At 34.4% G+C, this 19,282-nt stretch overlaps 1 protein-coding gene across 4 annotated transcripts; it reads right to left on the bottom strand.

Moving 5' to 3' along the window:
* Window positions 1-984: 984 nt before the first annotated feature.
* LOC18422681 (Long-chain fatty alcohol dehydrogenase family protein) lies at window positions 985-19,067 on the bottom strand. 4 transcript variants are annotated; one of them, XM_006878567.4, is made up of 5 exons: window positions 18,376-19,067; window positions 11,365-11,634; window positions 5,627-5,812; window positions 2,720-3,783; window positions 985-2,051 (listed from the first exon to the last, which is right to left on the bottom strand). In XM_006878567.4, exons 1-5 carry the CDS (start codon window positions 18,775-18,777, stop codon window positions 1,529-1,531), a joined length of 2,445 nt encoding a protein of 814 aa, XP_006878629.2. In that variant the 5' UTR covers window positions 18,778-19,067; the 3' UTR covers window positions 985-1,528. The 4 variants fall into 4 exon arrangements, with proteins under 4 accessions (XP_006878629.2, XP_088716751.1, XP_088716750.1 ...); XM_088860625.1 differs by having other exon boundaries at window positions 2,720-3,800; XM_088860624.1 differs by lacking the exons at window positions 5,627-5,812; window positions 11,365-11,634; window positions 18,376-19,067 and adding an exon at window positions 3,885-3,991.
* Between the last annotated feature and the right edge of the window lie 215 nt (window positions 19,068-19,282).

Consider the following 19,282-nt stretch of genomic DNA (forward strand, 5'->3'; position numbering starts at 1 on the left):
AGTTTCTAAAAGTTTTTCCTATATTTGGTATTTTTAGGTAATTTTTCTAATTTCGGAAATTTATAAGGATTGTTTTGATGTCTTTTTTTTCTCTCTTTTTGGTTAGAGAGAGGGGGTATTTATACTATTCAATTGGTGATTTGTTCTAAATTATTTGGAATTTTTTGGATTTATCTTGAAGTTTTAACCTTATTTAATTAAAAAACACGCATTTACTGCATCATAAGATGCGTTGACTGCATCATCAGCTCAAGTATGGGTCTGTCGGTCCCGTTACAGCCTGGCCTGCGGCCCGACAGTTGGGTCACATAGGGATTAAATTGTTATTTATTATATCTTTTTATCCGTAGATCCGATTCATGCGATTCTTAGACCGTTGGAAAGCTCTTGGGCTCTACTTCAAATCGAGATAGGATTTCGATAGCTTTAGGATAATTAAATTGGGTCTACTAGGATAATGTGGTCATAAGGGTTTAGAAAACCATAGAATTTGCCAGATTTAAAATGGAGTGTCTACACCAATAAACCAGCCGAATCAATTGGCATAACTGGGCAGGTCCGGACCAATCCAATATGATCCTGTGAGCCAATGGGCTCCCAAGAAAAAATGGACCCAACTGCCCATACTCCGATCTAAACGACTACGGATGTCCGGTAGTATTTGAATTTTAATGTTTTTTCTAAAAATCTAAATCACTTGAAATTTTAGGCATGTTTTATTCTTATCAAACCGCACTTAATAAAAATATAAAAAAAAATAATCTGTAAAAATAATTGACCAAAATATCCCCAAAACTCTAAGGGGGTATTTTTATCAATTTTTTCATGTAAAATATCTTTTTTTATATATTTTTTCAAGATTCGTCTATTTTTTATGAACACATGCCTAAAATTTCAAGTGATTTGGATGTTTAGAAAAAAAAAATTAAAATTCAAACACTATCAAGCATTTGTAATCATCAGATCGGAGTTGGACAAGTCGAGTTTGCAAACACTGCCCCTAAATATGAATTAACGTGTAAAAGACTATTTTTTAAGGTCCGTACGTGATTTTTCCACAAAACAAAGAAAAAGAAAAGAAAACTATCGATGCTTTACTCGTGAACGGTCACGTCTTCACCATACTTATAAAAAACCAAAGAAAAACAATATCAAATCATATCAAGAAAGGGTTTCCCTCCCCCATAAATCGGTAAGCAAATAAGATTGTATAATATCAGATCATTCATCTTTTAGTACAAGTCCCAATGACCTCTATCATTAGATTTTAAATTGGATACCTCAGATGTATCACAAAGTTCAATTTTTTTTTATTTTAATTTTTGACTTTTATCAATGACACTCACAAAACCACCTGATTAGAAATCTGACAAACAAGAATTACAGTAACTTTTTTTAGAAAGTAAATGGTTTCTTTGTATACTTTTCCTATTTAAATTTCAATACCCCTGTTTGCTTATCGGGAAAACAAACCGAGAAACTAGAAAGAGATATAAAAATGAAAATTTAAGTTCAGAATGATAAAAGTCTAGTTTTTGGTAGTTTTCCTAGAGACTGCATCGAGTGCTGCATGTGCGGTGCAATAAGCAATGGCTTGCACTGTGAGCATGGGGTTCACTCCTAAGGCAGTCGGGAACACGCTCGAATCTGCAATGTACAGTCCCTCAACTTCCCAGCACTCACCCTTCTGATCGACCACCGAGTCGTTCGGGTGGGCCCCCATCCTGCAAGTACCCATCTGGTGCGCTGAACAAATAGGTCTCCAGTATCCATTGGAGAATCGTTGTAAAGGCTTTCTGCTAACTTCTCGCACAAATCGCTCAAATTCATGTGAGCTTGCAACTTTTACGTTGATTCTTTCACCATTGCTTCCGTGGGTTCCGATTTCTTCAGCCCCAGCAGCTGCGAGTATTCGGAGCATCTTCTCCATGCAATTGCTCATGGTTTCCTTATCGCTGTGGCTCATCTTGTAACTGAGGTAAGGGGGAGAGCTGACCACACCCGACCCTTTGTCTCTCACCAGGGCAAAGAGATGAACGGTTCGAGAGAACCTAAGATAGACAAGGATTAGTTGAAAGAGAAAGCACATCTCCCTATATATGTGTCTGTATGTGCGAGCCTGTATATTATGGCTTCTATATATGTCTGTATGTGTGAGCCTGTATATTATGGCTTCAATTGTGTTTTACGAATGGATCTTAAAATTTTAGGAAAAACAAAAAATACTTTTTTTATAAGCAGAAATTACAAAGAAGGTTGATAAATTTTTTTTCGGTCAACCCAAATTTTAATTTTTTTTTTATTTTTTTCATTAGAAGTACACTACTAAAAAAAAAAAAAAAATTAAAGCTCAAATTGACTGAGAGACAATTTTGAAAAAATAAAATAAAAAAAGAGGGTTGACCTACTTTATTTGTAATTTTTACATATAAGTGAAACATTTCATATTTTACCTAAAATTTTAAGGTCTGTACATAAATTACTCTTGTGTTATACAATATCTTAAAAGTTGGCGGGTGGAAAGGGGAGAATCAAATAATAGTCTAATTTCCCCTCTTGTTAATTATCTTTTTCCATTTGAGTATGTACACCAATCCAAATCAGGAACCACCGATTTGAATTGGGTGAATTATGCTGCCCCAGCGATTTAGAGTGCAGGAACCACCGATTTGAATTGGGTGTAATTCTGATTTGGCAAAGACCGGCAACACACACATACCTTGTCATCCTCTCTTTCATATCTAGTGAGGACATCCATGGCATCACCACTGAGAACATCCCAGGATGAAGAGCTGGGTTCTGAATCAAACCCCCATAACCTGAATCCTTAGATTTCCCTGGAACCGGTAACATGGCAGTCAAGATCCCCCCCTCATAGCTCCTCTTCTCCTTCTCAAAACCCCGATTTTCGGGAAAATAGCCCCATGCCATATTGGTGGGGTGTATATGCAGATTCCGACCAATTTCTTGGCTCCTCAGCCCACTCTTCTTCAACAAAACTGGAGTCCCTAGAGCTCCACAGGCCACAACTGTAACCTTGGATACTATCATAAACCTTTCTCTGCACCCAAGCCTCTTATTTTCCCTCTCAAAAACTACCCCAACTGCTAAATTTCTCATCCCCTTCCTCTTCCTTTGCACCACCTCAACAACCCTGGCCCCACTCACCACAACACCATTGCCAGAGTTAACCATATCCAGCAGCCATGTCTCACCTGTCCCCTTCTTCTTCCCATCCTTGCATCCAAAGCAACACCAACCACAATAATGGTCGTCCGGAGAGTTCCTCGGAACATTTACCACTGGAAATCCCAGCTCCTGGCACCCCTTTCTTAGTGCAGAACAAGCAAGACCCTCGTCGGATACCTGTGTCTGCACCCCCATGTCTCGAGCCACCACATCCATAGCTTGATGGTAGGCCTTGCTCTCGAAGAGCTCGAGGCCATGAACTTGGTTCCATTCATTTAGGACATGATCTGGGGTTCTAATCGCTGCTGACCAGTTAATTGCCGAGCCCCCGCCAACTGTAGAACCTGCAAGGATTATGGCACTAAGGTCGTCTGTGGCGATCAGTCCGTGGCGGTCGTACATTTGGTCCATGGTCGGGCCCTCGAGGAGGGAGAGCTGGGATCTTGCGAAGTAGTGGCCTTTCTCGAGCACAACCACTTTGTGGCCGGCGACCGCCAGTACGCCGGCGGCCACACCGCCTCCGGAGCCTGAACCCACCACAACCGCGTCGCATTTTATTGTAAAATTGCTGAATTTCTCTTTGGGTTGTGATACCTGTGTTCCACGAAAAACTGCAATCAAGATCAAAGAAGTTTTGATCAGGTGGGCGAGTCTTACTAGTGTGTTATGGTGGTCAGTTGCGTTGCCTTGCCTACCGTTGGATGAAAGGATAGAGGGATCCGAACGGACCAATGAGGGGAACCCTTGATTAACATGTTGATTTACTGGGGACCCCACCCATCCAATAGAGAGTAAGACATGTCACCTCCATTACACGGTTCTAAGGTTTACAACAAGAAAATTGCTGGACAAAGTAAATTAAAATAATCAAATTCAAATGATACGTTAGGTTTAAGTTTTTCTTTTTCTTTTTTTCTCTAGAAAAATTACATCTCTAACATAAATAAAATAGGGAATTACATAGAAGTCAATTCTTGGTTTCAGACCTCAGACCAACGTAATCTTCTTTTATACATTTGAGAGCAACAACAAAATATCATAAACGATTTAAATATAAAAGAGACGGTGATAAATTCTCTTCACTCCACAAAACAAAATTAACATTTTAGAAATGTGATCACTTTGGCGTTCATTTTATTGTTCACCACCCAAGTTTGGTGGACCTGAAATATTTTCGAACCATTGATAGGAAAAGATAAAAGAATGTTTTAGATAAACCAAACTCCTTGCGAGAAAAAGAAGACGGCATCACGAAAGACTTAGAAGCAGTGGAGGATCATTATTATTGTTGTTATTCATTACTATCATTGTTATCTTTTGGTAAATTTATGAGAATACCCATATAAGACCAAAGTATGTAACGTCTTGCCATTTGCAACTACTACGACTAATGATCATGTGTGTTTTTATGGGTATTTTGTAATTAGGTCAAAGATATGATTAAAGTGTTAAATTTTTGGAGAAGTACTTCCTTGGGAAATTTATAAATAAATAATTTTTATTTTTTATATTTAAAAAGAATTCCATATATGTTTCATATTTTAAAATTATGTCTTTTTTTGGTAACATAGCGTGTGGTTTAATTTCTTTTATATATATTTGATTAAGCTCATATTTGATATCTCCATAATTCTCACTATTAACATCTATAAAAAATATTTTAAAATAAATTAAATTATTAAACTACTCCTAAATCATTTAGGGATAGTTAATTTATTTATTTAAAATTATTTTAAAATTTTTATAGGTGTATGATGCTAAAAAGCATGGACATAGTAACTTTGAGCTTAAATCGGGTAAATATAAAAGAGACAAAACTAAGATATGCTTTCTACACTAAAAAAATGTGATTTGATTGCAAAATATGATATATAAGACTATTTTTTAATATGAAAAATAAAACAAAATTTTTTTGCAAATTTCTATAAATTATTTATATCATGGGTAATTTGATAAATTTTTCTTATCTTTATGGCTATTATTTTTATATGTTACGTATTATTTAATGGAAAAAATTTATATACAGTCGAGACTCTAAACAATCAAATTAGAGCTCACCTCAAAAATTTCACTAGAAGAGGTTGTTTTGATGCCCAAATATCTTCAAATTGATCATATCGACATCAAGATGTATGGACATGAAAAAAAATTGATTTCAAATTTTAGAAATAGTGTATCTTGTAACGCATTTTTGGACCGTTAATTTTCTAAATTTTCAAGTGTTTATAAATTTGCTCAATCTACACTAATTTTAATGCTTTAAATTTTATATTTAAAGATAAAAATATATATTAAAGCTATCACAAAGATTTTCAGTATTGAAACAATATTTCTCGACACTATTTAAAGGTGCATTTTACTTTGATTGTTTAGAGCCACGGTTCTATACAAACTGCATCCTTATTTAAGAAATTGGGAATCCATATCAAGGCCATACCGTGAATCCCGAAGCTCTTAGGACGTGCGCAAAAGTATGGTGGTCCATGGAGTCCAGGTCGATGACACCATGCTGAAGAGGACCTTTGGATTCTTGTTGACCGTGAGGGCAGCCGCTTTCCTTTTGTGGATCTGGCCCACAGTACCCTATAGCTTGCCAAGTTGAATTGTGGTTATTTTCGTCGACCTGAAATATAAGGGAGATTTTTCCCGGTTACAATAATATAATATAAAATGAAATGGAGATTAAAAAAAGCCAAAAAAGGGGTAAGTAAATGAAATTGAGATTAGAGAGTGTGAAAGAGTCGGAAGAAGTTTGAGACATATGGGTCTTAATGCAGGTTAGATACGATAAAACTCACGAAATTGTCCTGGTAATCTAGAGTCTAGACACCTGACAAAAAGTTGGTGTTGCATATTGATACATGTCAACATTTAAACATTTGTAGGTACAAGTAAGATACAATGACCATATGTATCATTTTTCTAGAGTTTTAATCGTGTCTACACTTTATCCCCAAGCCTCTTTTTTCTAGACGCATTTTTTAACATAAGAAACTTGAGGTCCACCTTTTTGTTTCTAAAGTTTTAAAACAAGACCTTCAGCGTCAAGATTTTAAGCGTTGACGCATTAATTGTATATGGCAATGGCCACCATCAAGCAAGGATGGGTACATAACAAATTAAATAAGGACACGGTTTCTATGAGTCCAGCCCGCATATTGTAGAAATGCGGGCTTGGAAATAAACATATTTTTAAATATTATTTTTAGAGTAATATATAATCTTTAACATGGAGATCATGAATATGGAAGAAAAATAAAAAATAAAAACTAAAAATAATAATTATATTAAAAAACATTTGGACAGTTAGTTACAATTGTTTTTAGATAGACCATCTATTCTTTATACCTCTGGACCACATATTGTAAAAATACAATACATCCCGCATAAAACAATTTCCCATTATATAATATAGATATAGTTATTTACTAGACAAAACACCTTAATTTTTTTTAAAAAAAATTAATTGAAAATTTTTAAAGAATTATTTTAATATATATATATATAGAATTATTTTAATATATATATATATATATATATATATATATATATATATATATATAGGAAAAAGGAGGTGTAAACCTGTCGCACCCCAAGAATTTACAATACTGATATTTCTGAGATGTGGCAGTCAAAACATATATGTACATCTCTTTTTAGGACAAATTGGCGAATTTTTAAAAAGTAACAAAATAAAGTTCAAGCACAACTACAATATCTTCCCAAAGTTGATGCTGCCAAGCACTCAATATCTTGACTAGTAGTTCGTAAAGACATAACTACAATATCTTGATTAGCACTCAAAATGAATCCGCAGTTATCCTGAAAAAATGTTTACCATAGTTTGATGAGTTTGGCTACTCTGTAAGTGATCATCATAATCCTAAAAATAATCATGGTTGAAATATATCAATATTTTCAAAAAGAAGATCTAGTAACAGAAATGCATCAACAGTTTCACTTTCAATAAATGCATAATTAAGTATAATCCGAATAATTGAAATGCACATAACACTTTAACGACAGTGCATAATTCAAAGGATTTCACAAAATACCCTACTGGCGTCCCAAGTAGGTCACCTATATACCCCATCAGCGTCCTGATGGGTCCACTTAATCCCTATCGACGTCCCAGATAGGTCCACTTAATCCCTGCAGATCCACTTATACCTCACCGGCGTACCGGATGAGTCCACTTAATTCCTACCGGTGTCCCAGGTAGGTCTACTTATACCTCACCGACGAACTGGATGAGTCCACTTGCGTACTTAAATTATTTCTAAATCTCTTTAAACATTCGAAAGCAGCAAATATCATGTACTCAACATATCACTGAAATCATTAATATGAATCTCACTGACACCATTAATAACAGTCACTTTCAATAACATTTCAACCAATCAAATATTTTGGGCTCAAATTTAGAAAGGTAGCAGTTCGTAAAGACATTCTAGCATAATTGTCAATCTAATACGTATAGAAAAACTTTTATAGAAATTCAAGAATACGGAATTATCACAATTTATGGGATGTTAATTTGCAATTAAACATTTCACAACAATACTATAATCAAATAGAAAAATGTCATTTTTCAGATAATAAGGCAATCATTTGCATATGAAATTCACAATGTCTAAATATTTAAAAACAGTAGAAAGAAATTTCACAATTTTACTAAAAGCAGAAATATCACATTTATTTCTAATAATTTGATAGTATCTAAAATTTTCTAACAATAGACAAGAAAAATAAATAAATTTATTTTTCTAAGAATTTACAGCATTTAAAATTTCTAACATAGATAAAATATCACAATTTTTATTAAAAAGATTATTTTTCAAGATAATGAGGTCGCGTGCGCATAAAATTTATCGCGCCTAAAATTCATGATAATAAGTAGAAATAATTATTTCATTTTATTTTTAAAACGAATGGATTATTTTTCGAGACAATGAGGTCACTTACACACAAAGCTTATAAAATAAAGATCTTGGACGGAAATATCACTATTTATTAAAAACAGACTATTTTTCAGGAAGACGATGTCACTTACTTAAAACATTTTGAGAGGGAGCTTCCGATAAAAATTCGGCTAGAGAGAGAGAGGCCTCGCCTCTCGTATTTAAACTCTTACGACACCTTATAATAATGTTTTATTAAGTTACACCTCATACACGAGGTGTAACGTTTATATTACCTCTTATACGCTTAAAGCCCACGTCCACTGTATGTGGCAAGGCACCATCAAACAAACAAATTCAAACTAAAAGCTTTGAAATGGTGATGGTCCCCAAGGATTATCATGCTCATATGGACCATCACTTATTAAAAGTTTCTTCTTTTTTTTTAAAAAAAAAAAAAAAAAAGTTTAGGATTGTTACATTCTTACCCCCTTAAAGAAATTTAATCATCTACATTTGTGCACTTGATTATTGAAAAAGATTTTTAAATTTCCTAAGAATCTTAAATCTATTGCTCTGATACCATAACTGTCACACCCCAAGAATTTACAATACTGATATTCCTGAGATGTGGCAGTCAAAACATATATGTACATCTCTTTTTAGGACAAATTTACAATGGCGAATTTTTAAAAAATAACAAAATAAAGTTTAAGCACAACTACAATATCTTTCCAAAGTTGATCCTGCCGCGCACTCAATATCTTGACTAGCAGTTCGTAAAGACACAACTACAATATCTTGACTAGCACTCGAAATGAATCCGCAGTTATCTTGAAAAAATGTTTACCATAGTTTGATGAGTTTGGCTACTCAGTAAATGATCATCATAATCCTAAAAATAATCAAGGTTGAAATATATCAATATTTTCAAAAAGAAGATCTAGTAACAGAAATGCATCAACAGTTTCACTTTCAATAAATGCATAATTAAGTATAATCCGAATAATTGAAATGCACATAACACTTTAACGGCAGTGCATAATTCAAAGGATTTCACAAAATACTCTACTGGCGTCCCAAGTAGGTCGCCTAAATACCCCATCAGCGTCCTGATGGGTCCACTTAATCCCTATCGGCGTCCCAGATAGGTCCACTTAATCCCTGTAGGTCCACTTATACCTCACCGCGGTACCGGATGAGTCCACTTAATCCCTACCGGCGTCCCGGGTAGATCCACTTATACCTCACCGGCGAACCGGATGAGTCCACTTGCATACTTAAATTATTTCTAAATCTCTTTAAACATTCGAAAGCAGCAATCATCATGTACTCAACATATCACTGAAATCATTAATATAAATCTCACTGACACCATTAATAACAGTCACTTTCAATAACATTTCAACCAATCAAATATTTTGGGCTCAAATTTAGAAAGGTAGCAGTTCGTAAAGACATTCTAGCATAATTGCCAATCTAATATGTATAGAAATTTTTTTATAGAAATTCAAGAATACGGAATTATCACAACTTATGGGATGTTAATTTGCAATTAAACATTTCACAACAATACTATAATCAAATACAAAAATGTCATTTTTTAGATAATAAGGCAGTCATTTGCACATGAAATTCACAATGTCTAAATATTTAAAAACAGTAGAGAGAAATTTCACAATTTTACTAAAAACAGAAATATCACATTTATTTCTAATAATTTGATAGTATCTAAAATTTTCTAACAATAGACAAGAAAAATAAATAAATTTATTTTTCTAAGAATTTACCGCATTTAAAATTTCTAACATAGATAAAATATCACAATTTTTATTAAAAAGATTATTTTTCAAGATAATGAGGTCGCGTGCGTATAAAATTTATCGCGCCTAAAATTCATGATAATAAGTAGAAATAATTATTTCATTTTATTTTTAAAAATAATGGATTATTTTTCGAGACAATGAGGTCACTTACACACAAAGCTTATAAAATAAAGATCTTGGGCGGAAATATCACTATTTATTAAAAACAGACTATTTTTCAAGAAGATGATGTCACTTACTTAAAATATTTTGAGAGGAAGCTTTCGATAAAAATTCGACTAGAGAGAGAGACCTCGCCTCTCGTATTTAAACTCTTACGACACCTTATAATAATGTTTTATTAAGTTACACCTCATACACGAGGTGTAACGTTTATATTACCTCTTAGACGCTTAAAGCCCACGTCCACCGAACGTGGCAAGGCAACAGCAAACAAACAAATTCAAACTAAAAGCTTTAAAAATGGTGATGGTCCCTAAAGACTATCATGCTCATATGGACCATCACTTATTAAAAGTTTCTTTTTTTTTTATTATTAAAAGTTTAAGATTGTTACAAAACCCATTAGCTCACAGCTACATATGAGCCCAACGGCCCAGATTAAATCTGAGCTGATCTGACGGTCACGACTTCATTTCATATTTCATTTTTATTTTTTTTCTAGAAATACAAATCACATGAAATTTTAGACATTTATTCTTCTCATCAAAGCTCACCTAATAAAAATATTAAAAAATAATATACAATAAATAAATTAACCAAAATACCCCTTTAAATTTTTGAGGGCATTTTGATCAATTTAGTTCTTGAAATTATTTTTTCGATATTTTTATTAGATTATTACAATTTTCAATAACACAGGTCTAAAATCTCAAGTGATTTGGATATGTAGAAAAAACATTAAAATTTAAATACGAAACAAGGTCATGACCGTTAGATCGTCCCAAATTGAATTTAGGATGTTGAGCTCATATGTAGTTGTGAGCTAGTAAACCTATGCCAATTTTTTCAATCTATATATATATATATATATAAAGCCTAGGCTCTAATTGGATTATTTAGAGCCTACCTTCAAATAGTATCGAGAAATGTGGTTTCAATATTGAAAATCTTTATGATAACCTTAAAACATACTTTCATCTTTAATTATAAAATTTAAAGCTCCAAAAATAGTGTAGATTGTCAGATCTATGAAAACTTAAAAATTGACAGTTCAAAGATACATTATACACTATTTCCAAAACTTGAAATCCATATTTTTCTTATGTCCATGCATCTTGATGTCAAGATGATCAATTTGAAGATATTTGTGCATCAAAACAACCTCTTGTAGTGAAAGTTTTGAGGTAAGCTCTAATTTGATTGTTTAAAGGTAGACTCTTGATAATCATACAGTACTCATTCCTTAGAGAGAGTTTGTCTCTCTGATATTGCGTGTAAATTAATACCTTTGAGTAGAAGATCAAGTGGACGAAGAACTTAATGCACTGGAAAAGTGCTCTGAGGAGATATATTGAGCTGGTGGACCATGAAAGCATTATCTCTTCCCTTTTGGGCTGTATGATTTGTGGGAAGCTCTGGAAATAGGGGAAATGGCTACTCAAACTTAGCGTTCCACAAATTATGAAGGTACCATACCAGGTTGACAACAACCATAGGCATAACCTAAGTACACCTGATAATGCATGCTTCACTTTTCCTGACACCAATCCTGCAACCTAATACAACAAACAATAAATTAATATCTCACTCCAAAGAGAGAGAGAGAGTAAAACTTTTCTAGATTGTACATGTGATGAGGAAAATACAACTATAGTTAAACTACTAATAAATATGGGATTGTACATTATTAAAAATAAAAAAATAAAATGTCTCAATCACTTATAGTTATCCATTGCGGTAATTTTTTTTTAATAAAAATATCTTAGATTTTGAGCTTGGTCAATGGGGTATTCGCAGCCACCCAAATTCACATATGATGGATAAAGTTGATTATGACTTCTTTATATCGAAGTTAAAATTCGTATACTCTTCTCGACACATTTCAAAGGCTCTGTAATCTTGGTTCCCTTGTCTATAGGGCTAGTCCAGGCCCAGCCCAGCCTTGAATGGGCCAATGAGGGCCTGGCCCATGCCAAATTAAATAAAAAATTTAATAAAGAAAAATAAATAAAAAGAGGGCTAGAGCTGCTAAACTGGGCCGGCCTTGGCCCAAGTCTGGTCGGGCCGTGTCCTCAGACAGTGCTTGCACAGCCCTCGCCTAGCTTTTGGGCAACAGTTTTTGGCCCGAGCCCTAATCTTTGAGGGCCAGGCTGATTGGGCTCAACATGGCCACTAGCCCATTGCCAGCCCAAGTTGAAAGCCACAAGGATAGTAGAAAAGTTTGATAGCATACTACACGAGAGGAAAGTTGGTTGAAATTTTAGCACACTCGATCCAGGTTATGGGTTTGTGGTCGGCCTTTTATTTTTGTGTCTATCGGTTTTGTTACCATATTGTCATTTACAAGAGTATATAATGTGATAATTTAGTTTTTGTACAAAAAGATCATATCAGCCTCAACCATTAAAAGCATAAAGGATTCAATTATTGCTACCAGCTGCGTTCAAAGTTCAATAGAATTAGTTTTTTCATCTGAACAAAAGTAATTGGGACCTCCTAACACAATCAATATCATTACATTGATTGGGGTGGGTATACCGGTATTCGAACCTTTGACTCCGTAGAGGGGTTGGGGCTAGTCACGGTTTGGAGGGGACTCGTGGTATCGCCACCAATCCCATCCGCTAAACCTTTGTGCTTTGAAGAGAACTTGGTTACATCATTGAAAAATGTTATGCCGATTGATTCATGTGTAACCACATCTTTGTCTAGGATTCACGGCCCACAGTTTTTCAGGTTTTTCCTTGCAACTTTATATTGTGTATTTTCTTTAAACTTTGTTCTTATTCTTCAAAATTAATTTTCAAGATCTCTTTCCTAGAAAAGGCGGTAGATTCTAATTATTGATGCCCAAATTGGGGTGGTAATCTTTCCATATATCCCTGTTTTTACCACATTTATCGGAGAAGAATCTTCTACTTAAATTGACGAAAAAATTTGTTTTCTGAAATTAATTTTTTTACCTTCAATCATCTCTCTCTCTTAAATAACTAAAATTTGTTTTCTTAAATTTATTTCGATTAATATTTTATATTTAAAATTTTTTAATATTTTTATTTAATTATAATTATAAAAAGTGAACTAAAACCCAATTTTCATATTACTATCATTTTTAAATTAAAAAATAAAAATAAAAAATAGAAATCATTTTTGACCCTTAGATGTGGTTGGTTCAATCTGAACCATTATGCCTGCTGCCTTTAATGAAAATTTTGCGTGAGTTGACATGACCTACGCTTTTGAAATATTAATTTTCTCATGTTCCCTTCAACAAAAAGAGATAAAGCTAACCTACTCAATAAAGCCAACTTACACCTTTGAACTAAAACCCAATTTTCATATTATCATCATCTCAAAATTAAAAAAAAAAATGGAAATCATTTTTGATGATGTGGTTGGTTCAATTTGAACCATTATGCCTGCTGCCTTTAATGAAAATTTTGCTTGAGTTGACATGACCTACACTTTTGAAATATTAAATTTCGCATGTTCCCTTCAACAAAAAGATATAAAGCTAACCTACTCAATAAAATTTGAGTCTTCTTCTAAATTTAAGACCACCAAATGGGATATGTACTAATATTTTCCCCACTTATACAAGAATGCTACTCCTAGCATGACCTAAACCTTAGCGGTTATTTGTTCATAGACATAAGAGGAAAAAAATTCATAATTTCCACTTAATTTTGTAATACTAAGAGGCACAATATCCCCAAGGTTGTGTCCAAACTCGCCCTAAAGTTTGGAACTAGAACAAATATTTCGATACCAGCGTTTGGGATCTGAAACGAGGTGGTCACAGCGAAAAAATGATTAACCGAGTCGAGCAACGAACCCCAAGAAATTTTTTCCGAAATTGTGCAAAAACTTTTACTGTAAAAGCAAAGGTCTCAGTTATGGGAACAAGTCCCTGCTTGTCAAACAAGCTCTCCATAGAGCCCCTACACAATTTGTTAGTCAAATCTATGTCATTAAGAAAGGGGTTAGGGTCCTGGTGGTAGCATCCCCACACCTAATCATCACACTGTGGTTTCCATTCCTATCACTAACACCACCCCACTAATATATTCAAGAATCTAAGCTCCTAATCTACTTTTAAAAAAGGATTAAAAGGTGTGTCTTCTTCACTGAATTGCCGTCACTTGAAAACCTCGGGTATATTCTTGTGACTCTTAGACGTGAGTTTATTGAATGATTAATATCATTAATAATTATTTGGAAATTATACCTACTTTTTTTGTCAAGTATAATTATTTGGAAATTATACCTATTAATACATTTTTAAAATTGTTGATAGTTTTTGTCAAATCTTCCAATTGGATTTTTCACACATATTAGCTAAAAATATGGAGAAATCAAAGAAACGGCGGGCCGAAGATTTTTAAAATGTTAATAATTTACAGAACGACTCGAATGAAATTATAAATTCTAGGAGATCTTAAAATGATTTAGTTGGAATAATTTTAATAAATTCGTTTTTCCTTATGTGATGATTTGATTTTCCAAGTTTAATCAAGGCATTAGAGACATGGGAAGAAGATAGGTACCGTGATCTACAGCTAAGTCTTAACCATGGTCTGACTTTTCAATCAATTTCTTGACCGATACTGAAAGGGGGAACGATATTACACAGCCACCCCTCATTAAACATCTGACAATTTGGGAGTTGCAAGCAAACTATGGCAACCCAATTACAAGCTTAGGATGAACCTATTATGGGGAAAGCACATCATGTTACATGTAACATACAAACCAAGGCCAATAAAAGACACTTGATATGGGCCCAGTGGCCCGGGACGAATCATGTGCTCTAATAAGAAAAGACAGTATTAGGTACTAAGGGTGTGGTAATGGGTGCAGTGGACCAGGACCGCCCAGCCAGACTGGCCCTAAAGAACTGGGGCATGGGCGACGAGATGTGGTCCAAGCGCCAAGGACAAGCAATCATAGCTCAAGCCTAGGGCAGAGCGGCTTGAGCCAAGTCCGGCCTGGTTTGGCCCGGCCCAGCCCTACCCTCTGTTTTGTTTTTTATTTCTTTTTTTTTATTTGGCCAAGTTCGGCCCAAGCACCCAGCCCTAATAGGCTCTAGGATAGGATGTAGGCCAGGGCTGGCCCGAGCAGGTCCGGCCCGTTGCCACTCCTCGAGAGAGAATGATTCATTTCAATTGCCTATTCTTGGCAATGAACGTTTGCGACCATAAATTTTGCATGGATATAAATGGATGGATGAGATTACATGTAACATGCAACATATCTTCTAATTATTGTCAAGATTCGGGTTGGACCCCATCATTTATATCATGACGTCCCCCTAACCAAATCATTAATTATATCTTCTCCTCTATTTTGCGATGTTTGGGAACTCCTACTTTAGCGTGACTAGGGCTGAGTTACCCAGTTGAGTCACATGTGGATTCACCCGAATAGTAACCACCATAAAAAAGAAAAAAATTCAAAAAGTTGTGAAAAATAAAGTGGCTTGTACAAGGCCTAGGCTCTAAACAATGGAAGTAGTGTTCAGCTTCAAAAGTGAAAATCTTCAAAATTGAAGGTCCAAAAATGCATTACAAGCGGTATTTTCAAAACTTGAAATTTATTTTTTTTAATATCTATGCATCTCGAAGTCGAGATTCTCAATTTGAGGATTTTTGAGCATCCAAATAACTTCTAGTGAAATTTTTGTAGTGCGCCTTAATTTTATTTTTTAGGGTGTGGCTTGTATTAAGCCAAGGCCCTAAACCATCAAAGTAAGGCGTGCCTTCAAATAGCATCGAAAGATGTTTCACTACTGGAAATCTTTGTGATGGCCTGAAATTTTATTTTCATTTCTAATTATAAAATTTGAAGCTTAAAAAATAGTATAGATCGAGCATATCTATGAACACTTGAAAATTAACTGTCCAAAAATACATCACAAAATGCACTATTTCCAAGACTTAAAATCCATATTTTATCATATCCATACATTTTGAGTTTGAGATGATCAATTTGAGGATTTTTTGGCATTGAAACTTCCCCTTCTAGTGAATTTTTGAGGTGCGTCTTAATTTGACTGTTTAGGACGTCAGTCGAGGCTCTAAACAATCAAAGTAAAGTGCACCTTCAAATAGCATCGAGAAATGTGGTTTCAATACTGAAAATATTTATGATAACTTTAAAATATATTTTCATCCCTAATTATAAAATTTCAATCTTAAAAGATAGGGTAGATCGAGCAAATTTATGAAAATCTTAAAAATTGACGGTCCAAAAATGCATTACAAGATGCACTATTTCCAAAATTTGAAATCCATTTTTTTCTCATGTCCATGCATCTTGATGTCAAGATCATGAATTGAGGATATTTGGGCATCAAAACAACATCTTCTAATGAAATTTTTGATGTATATATATATATATATATATATATATATATATATATATATATATATATATATATATAATGTTAGGGAGTGGATTCCATATGCCTACGGACTGACTGCTACAGTAAACACCTATGGTCCCGATTGAATCTGAACCGATCTGACGATCACGACCTCATTTCATATTTTAATTTTAATTTTATTTATACAAATCCAAATCACTTGAAATTTGGAACGTTCATTTTTCTCATCAATTCGCATTTAATAAAAATATAAAAAAAATAATTCATAAAATATAAATTGATCAAAATACCCTCGAAACATTTTAAGGGTAGTTTGAACAATTTATATTTTTGTAAATTATTTATATTTTTATTTTTATTAGATTCTATTAGCTTTGAAGAACAGACACCCCAAATTTCAAATAATTTAAATTTATAAAAAAAAAAAATTCAAATACAAAATAAAATCATGATCATCATATCGGATTTGGGCTGTGGGCGTTGTACTCAACAAGATTTTTTCACGGTCAATAACATCCAAGATGCCGAGTCCGTGGAATTGGCCGAGTTGTTGAACAGTGATTCTCATTGTTATTCTTTGCACAGGACGCGTTAACTACTGACATTAATAATAGAGATAGTGATAAAATCGAAAAATAATTTATATGGAACCTGGTTAAACCTGTCATTTCCCAGCCTCACAGTGTCCACGACGATGTCAGTCTGGGAACTCATTAATGCAATATCGAGAGTATACATTAGTAATGGAATGGACTCTATGATATGTTCATGTAATACGCTATGTTTGTGCTACATAAAGTCTCCACTGTTGAAGGAAAAATTGGGACGTCTAACCAGCAACCCCCAGATTAGATCGGAACAAACCACTGGCCCTTTCTGGTTTTAGACGCTTTAGATCGGAACCAGGCACTGGCCCGTTCTGGTTTTAGACACTTTTGGTAGCCGGCTGTGTATTTTAAAAATACAACAAAATAATTTATATAAAATCTTAAAAAATAATGGATTTTATTTTTAATGTATTTTTTAATACTTTTCATCATTATGGTAAAGATTGAAAATTGCTTTGGTCGTTAATATTTATTTTTATATTTTTCAACTTTTTTGAAATTTTTTAAAAATCTCCTAGACACAAATCAATAATATAACATTCATTTTTTTATTAATTTTCAACTTAATTTATTTTATTTAATTATTTTTTAAATATACTTTTCATATTTAATTAGATTTTTTAGTAATTTTTTATTTTTTTAAGCACTTCTTTGATAGCCCGGGACTTGTCCGTTTAGAACAATTGAACAGGCCAATTTACCGATTAGATCGGTTGATCCACTTCGGGCCCATGTAAGGTTAACCATTCTGATTCGATTTTTTCTACACAGGTCTCCACCGCATAGACCACACACAAACTGTGTATTACGGATGTCACGCATTCTTGTAGACTTTGTCATAAAAAGTAAGCAGCAAATCTCACTCAGAAGATAAGCATTCACTATCAAATAAATAAGAACATATTATGGTATAACTTGGGTTTTAGAAACTGTGCGCTAGCAACTCCTCAAACATTCGATGATGAATCAGAAGGTTTATGAGTGGCGGCCCTGACTCGAACTTCATGAAATGCATCATTTTGGTTTCATATCAGCTGCCTGCACCTCATCAACCGCCTCATGCCAATGGACTTACAGTTGAGGAGATGCTAGCATATTATTTGAAACCCAAATAATAGCATAGTTAGTAAATAAATATGTACTTCTAAGGTGGTATTTTTTTTCTTTTTTTTTAGCCGGTTAGGAATCGAACTTGAGATATAGCGGGTTAGGAATGGAACTTGAGATATAGCGTTGTTTGACTTCAACTGCTAACCGCTAAGTCCAACTGCTAATCGCTAAGTCCAAGCCCATCGATATCTTACATGGTCAGGAGTCCCGCTCATGGAAGCAGAGGTGGCAAAGAAGGAGCGGATCGCGTCGTCTCCGGCGTTTTGCTGTTGTTGGCCATGAAAATCGCTCATGAAAGCAGAGGTGGCAAAGGAGCGAATCGCGTCGTCTCCGGCGTTTCGCGGTTGTTGGCCATGAAAATCGACGTCGATGGAAGGGATGAGGGTGTCGCAGAGAGCGGTGAGAGATTCCATTTGGCGAGGAGAGAGATGGTTTGGGGAAGGAGGGAGACCTCCCATAAGGCTCGAGGAGTGATAGTGGCCGTTGATTGTCTCATTTGACGAGGGGAAGATGGAAACGCCATTAGAACAGGAAGAAGAAGAGGTTTTGGTGGAGAAGAAACTGGTGAGTGGTGTGCTGGGATTGGAGGGCTCCATGTTAGAGAGAGAGAGCTCTAGAGAGAGGAAATAGAAATTAACAAAGCATCTTCGCTTCAAGAGAGAGAAAATAAAGCCTGTTGAGACTCTTAATGTACAAAAATATGATAGGGTACAGGGACAAAAGACAATAAACTTCCTTCTTTGAGAGAGAGAGAGCTTAATGAAGTTCTTCACCTAGAGAGAAAGAGTTCGTGTCGAAGTTCTTCACAGAGGGAGAAAGAGTTCATGTCGAGGTTCTTCACATGGCGTGTGAGAGAGAGAGATGGCGTTAGAGGAGATTCCTACACGAGGAGTTGATGAGTAACCAAACCTTAAATAGAAGGACACGGTTTCTATGCGTCCGGCCCGTCTATCGTAGAAATGCAAGCTTCCTAATAAATATATATTTTAAATATATTTTGATTTTAATTTTTAATTAATATATAATCTTTAACATAGATGAATATGATAAAAAAAATTGAAAATTAAAAATAATAATTATATTAAAGAATCATTTGAACGT

This window comes from Amborella trichopoda, chromosome 3 (assembly GCF_054954075.1).
Source record: "Amborella trichopoda isolate Santa Cruz 75 chromosome 3, AtrichopodaSantaCruz75HAP2 v2.0, whole genome shotgun sequence".
NCBI lineage: Eukaryota > Viridiplantae > Streptophyta > Magnoliopsida > Amborellales > Amborellaceae > Amborella > Amborella trichopoda.

Bases quoted from the DNA above. Each gene is read 5' to 3' on its own strand.
- LOC18422681 (XM_006878567.4), bottom strand. From the start codon at position 18,777: ATGGAGCCCTCCAATCCCAGCACACCACTCACCAGTTTCTTCTCCACC. The intron at 11,635-18,375 runs GTAAGATATCGA...TTGTTGTATTAG, and splicing joins TGAGCGGGACTCCTGACCAT to GTTGCAGGATTGGTGTCAGG. The intron at 3,784-5,626 runs GTATGGCCTTGA...CGTGGAACACAG, and splicing joins TAAGAGCTTCGGGATTCACG to GTATCACAACCCAAAGAGAA.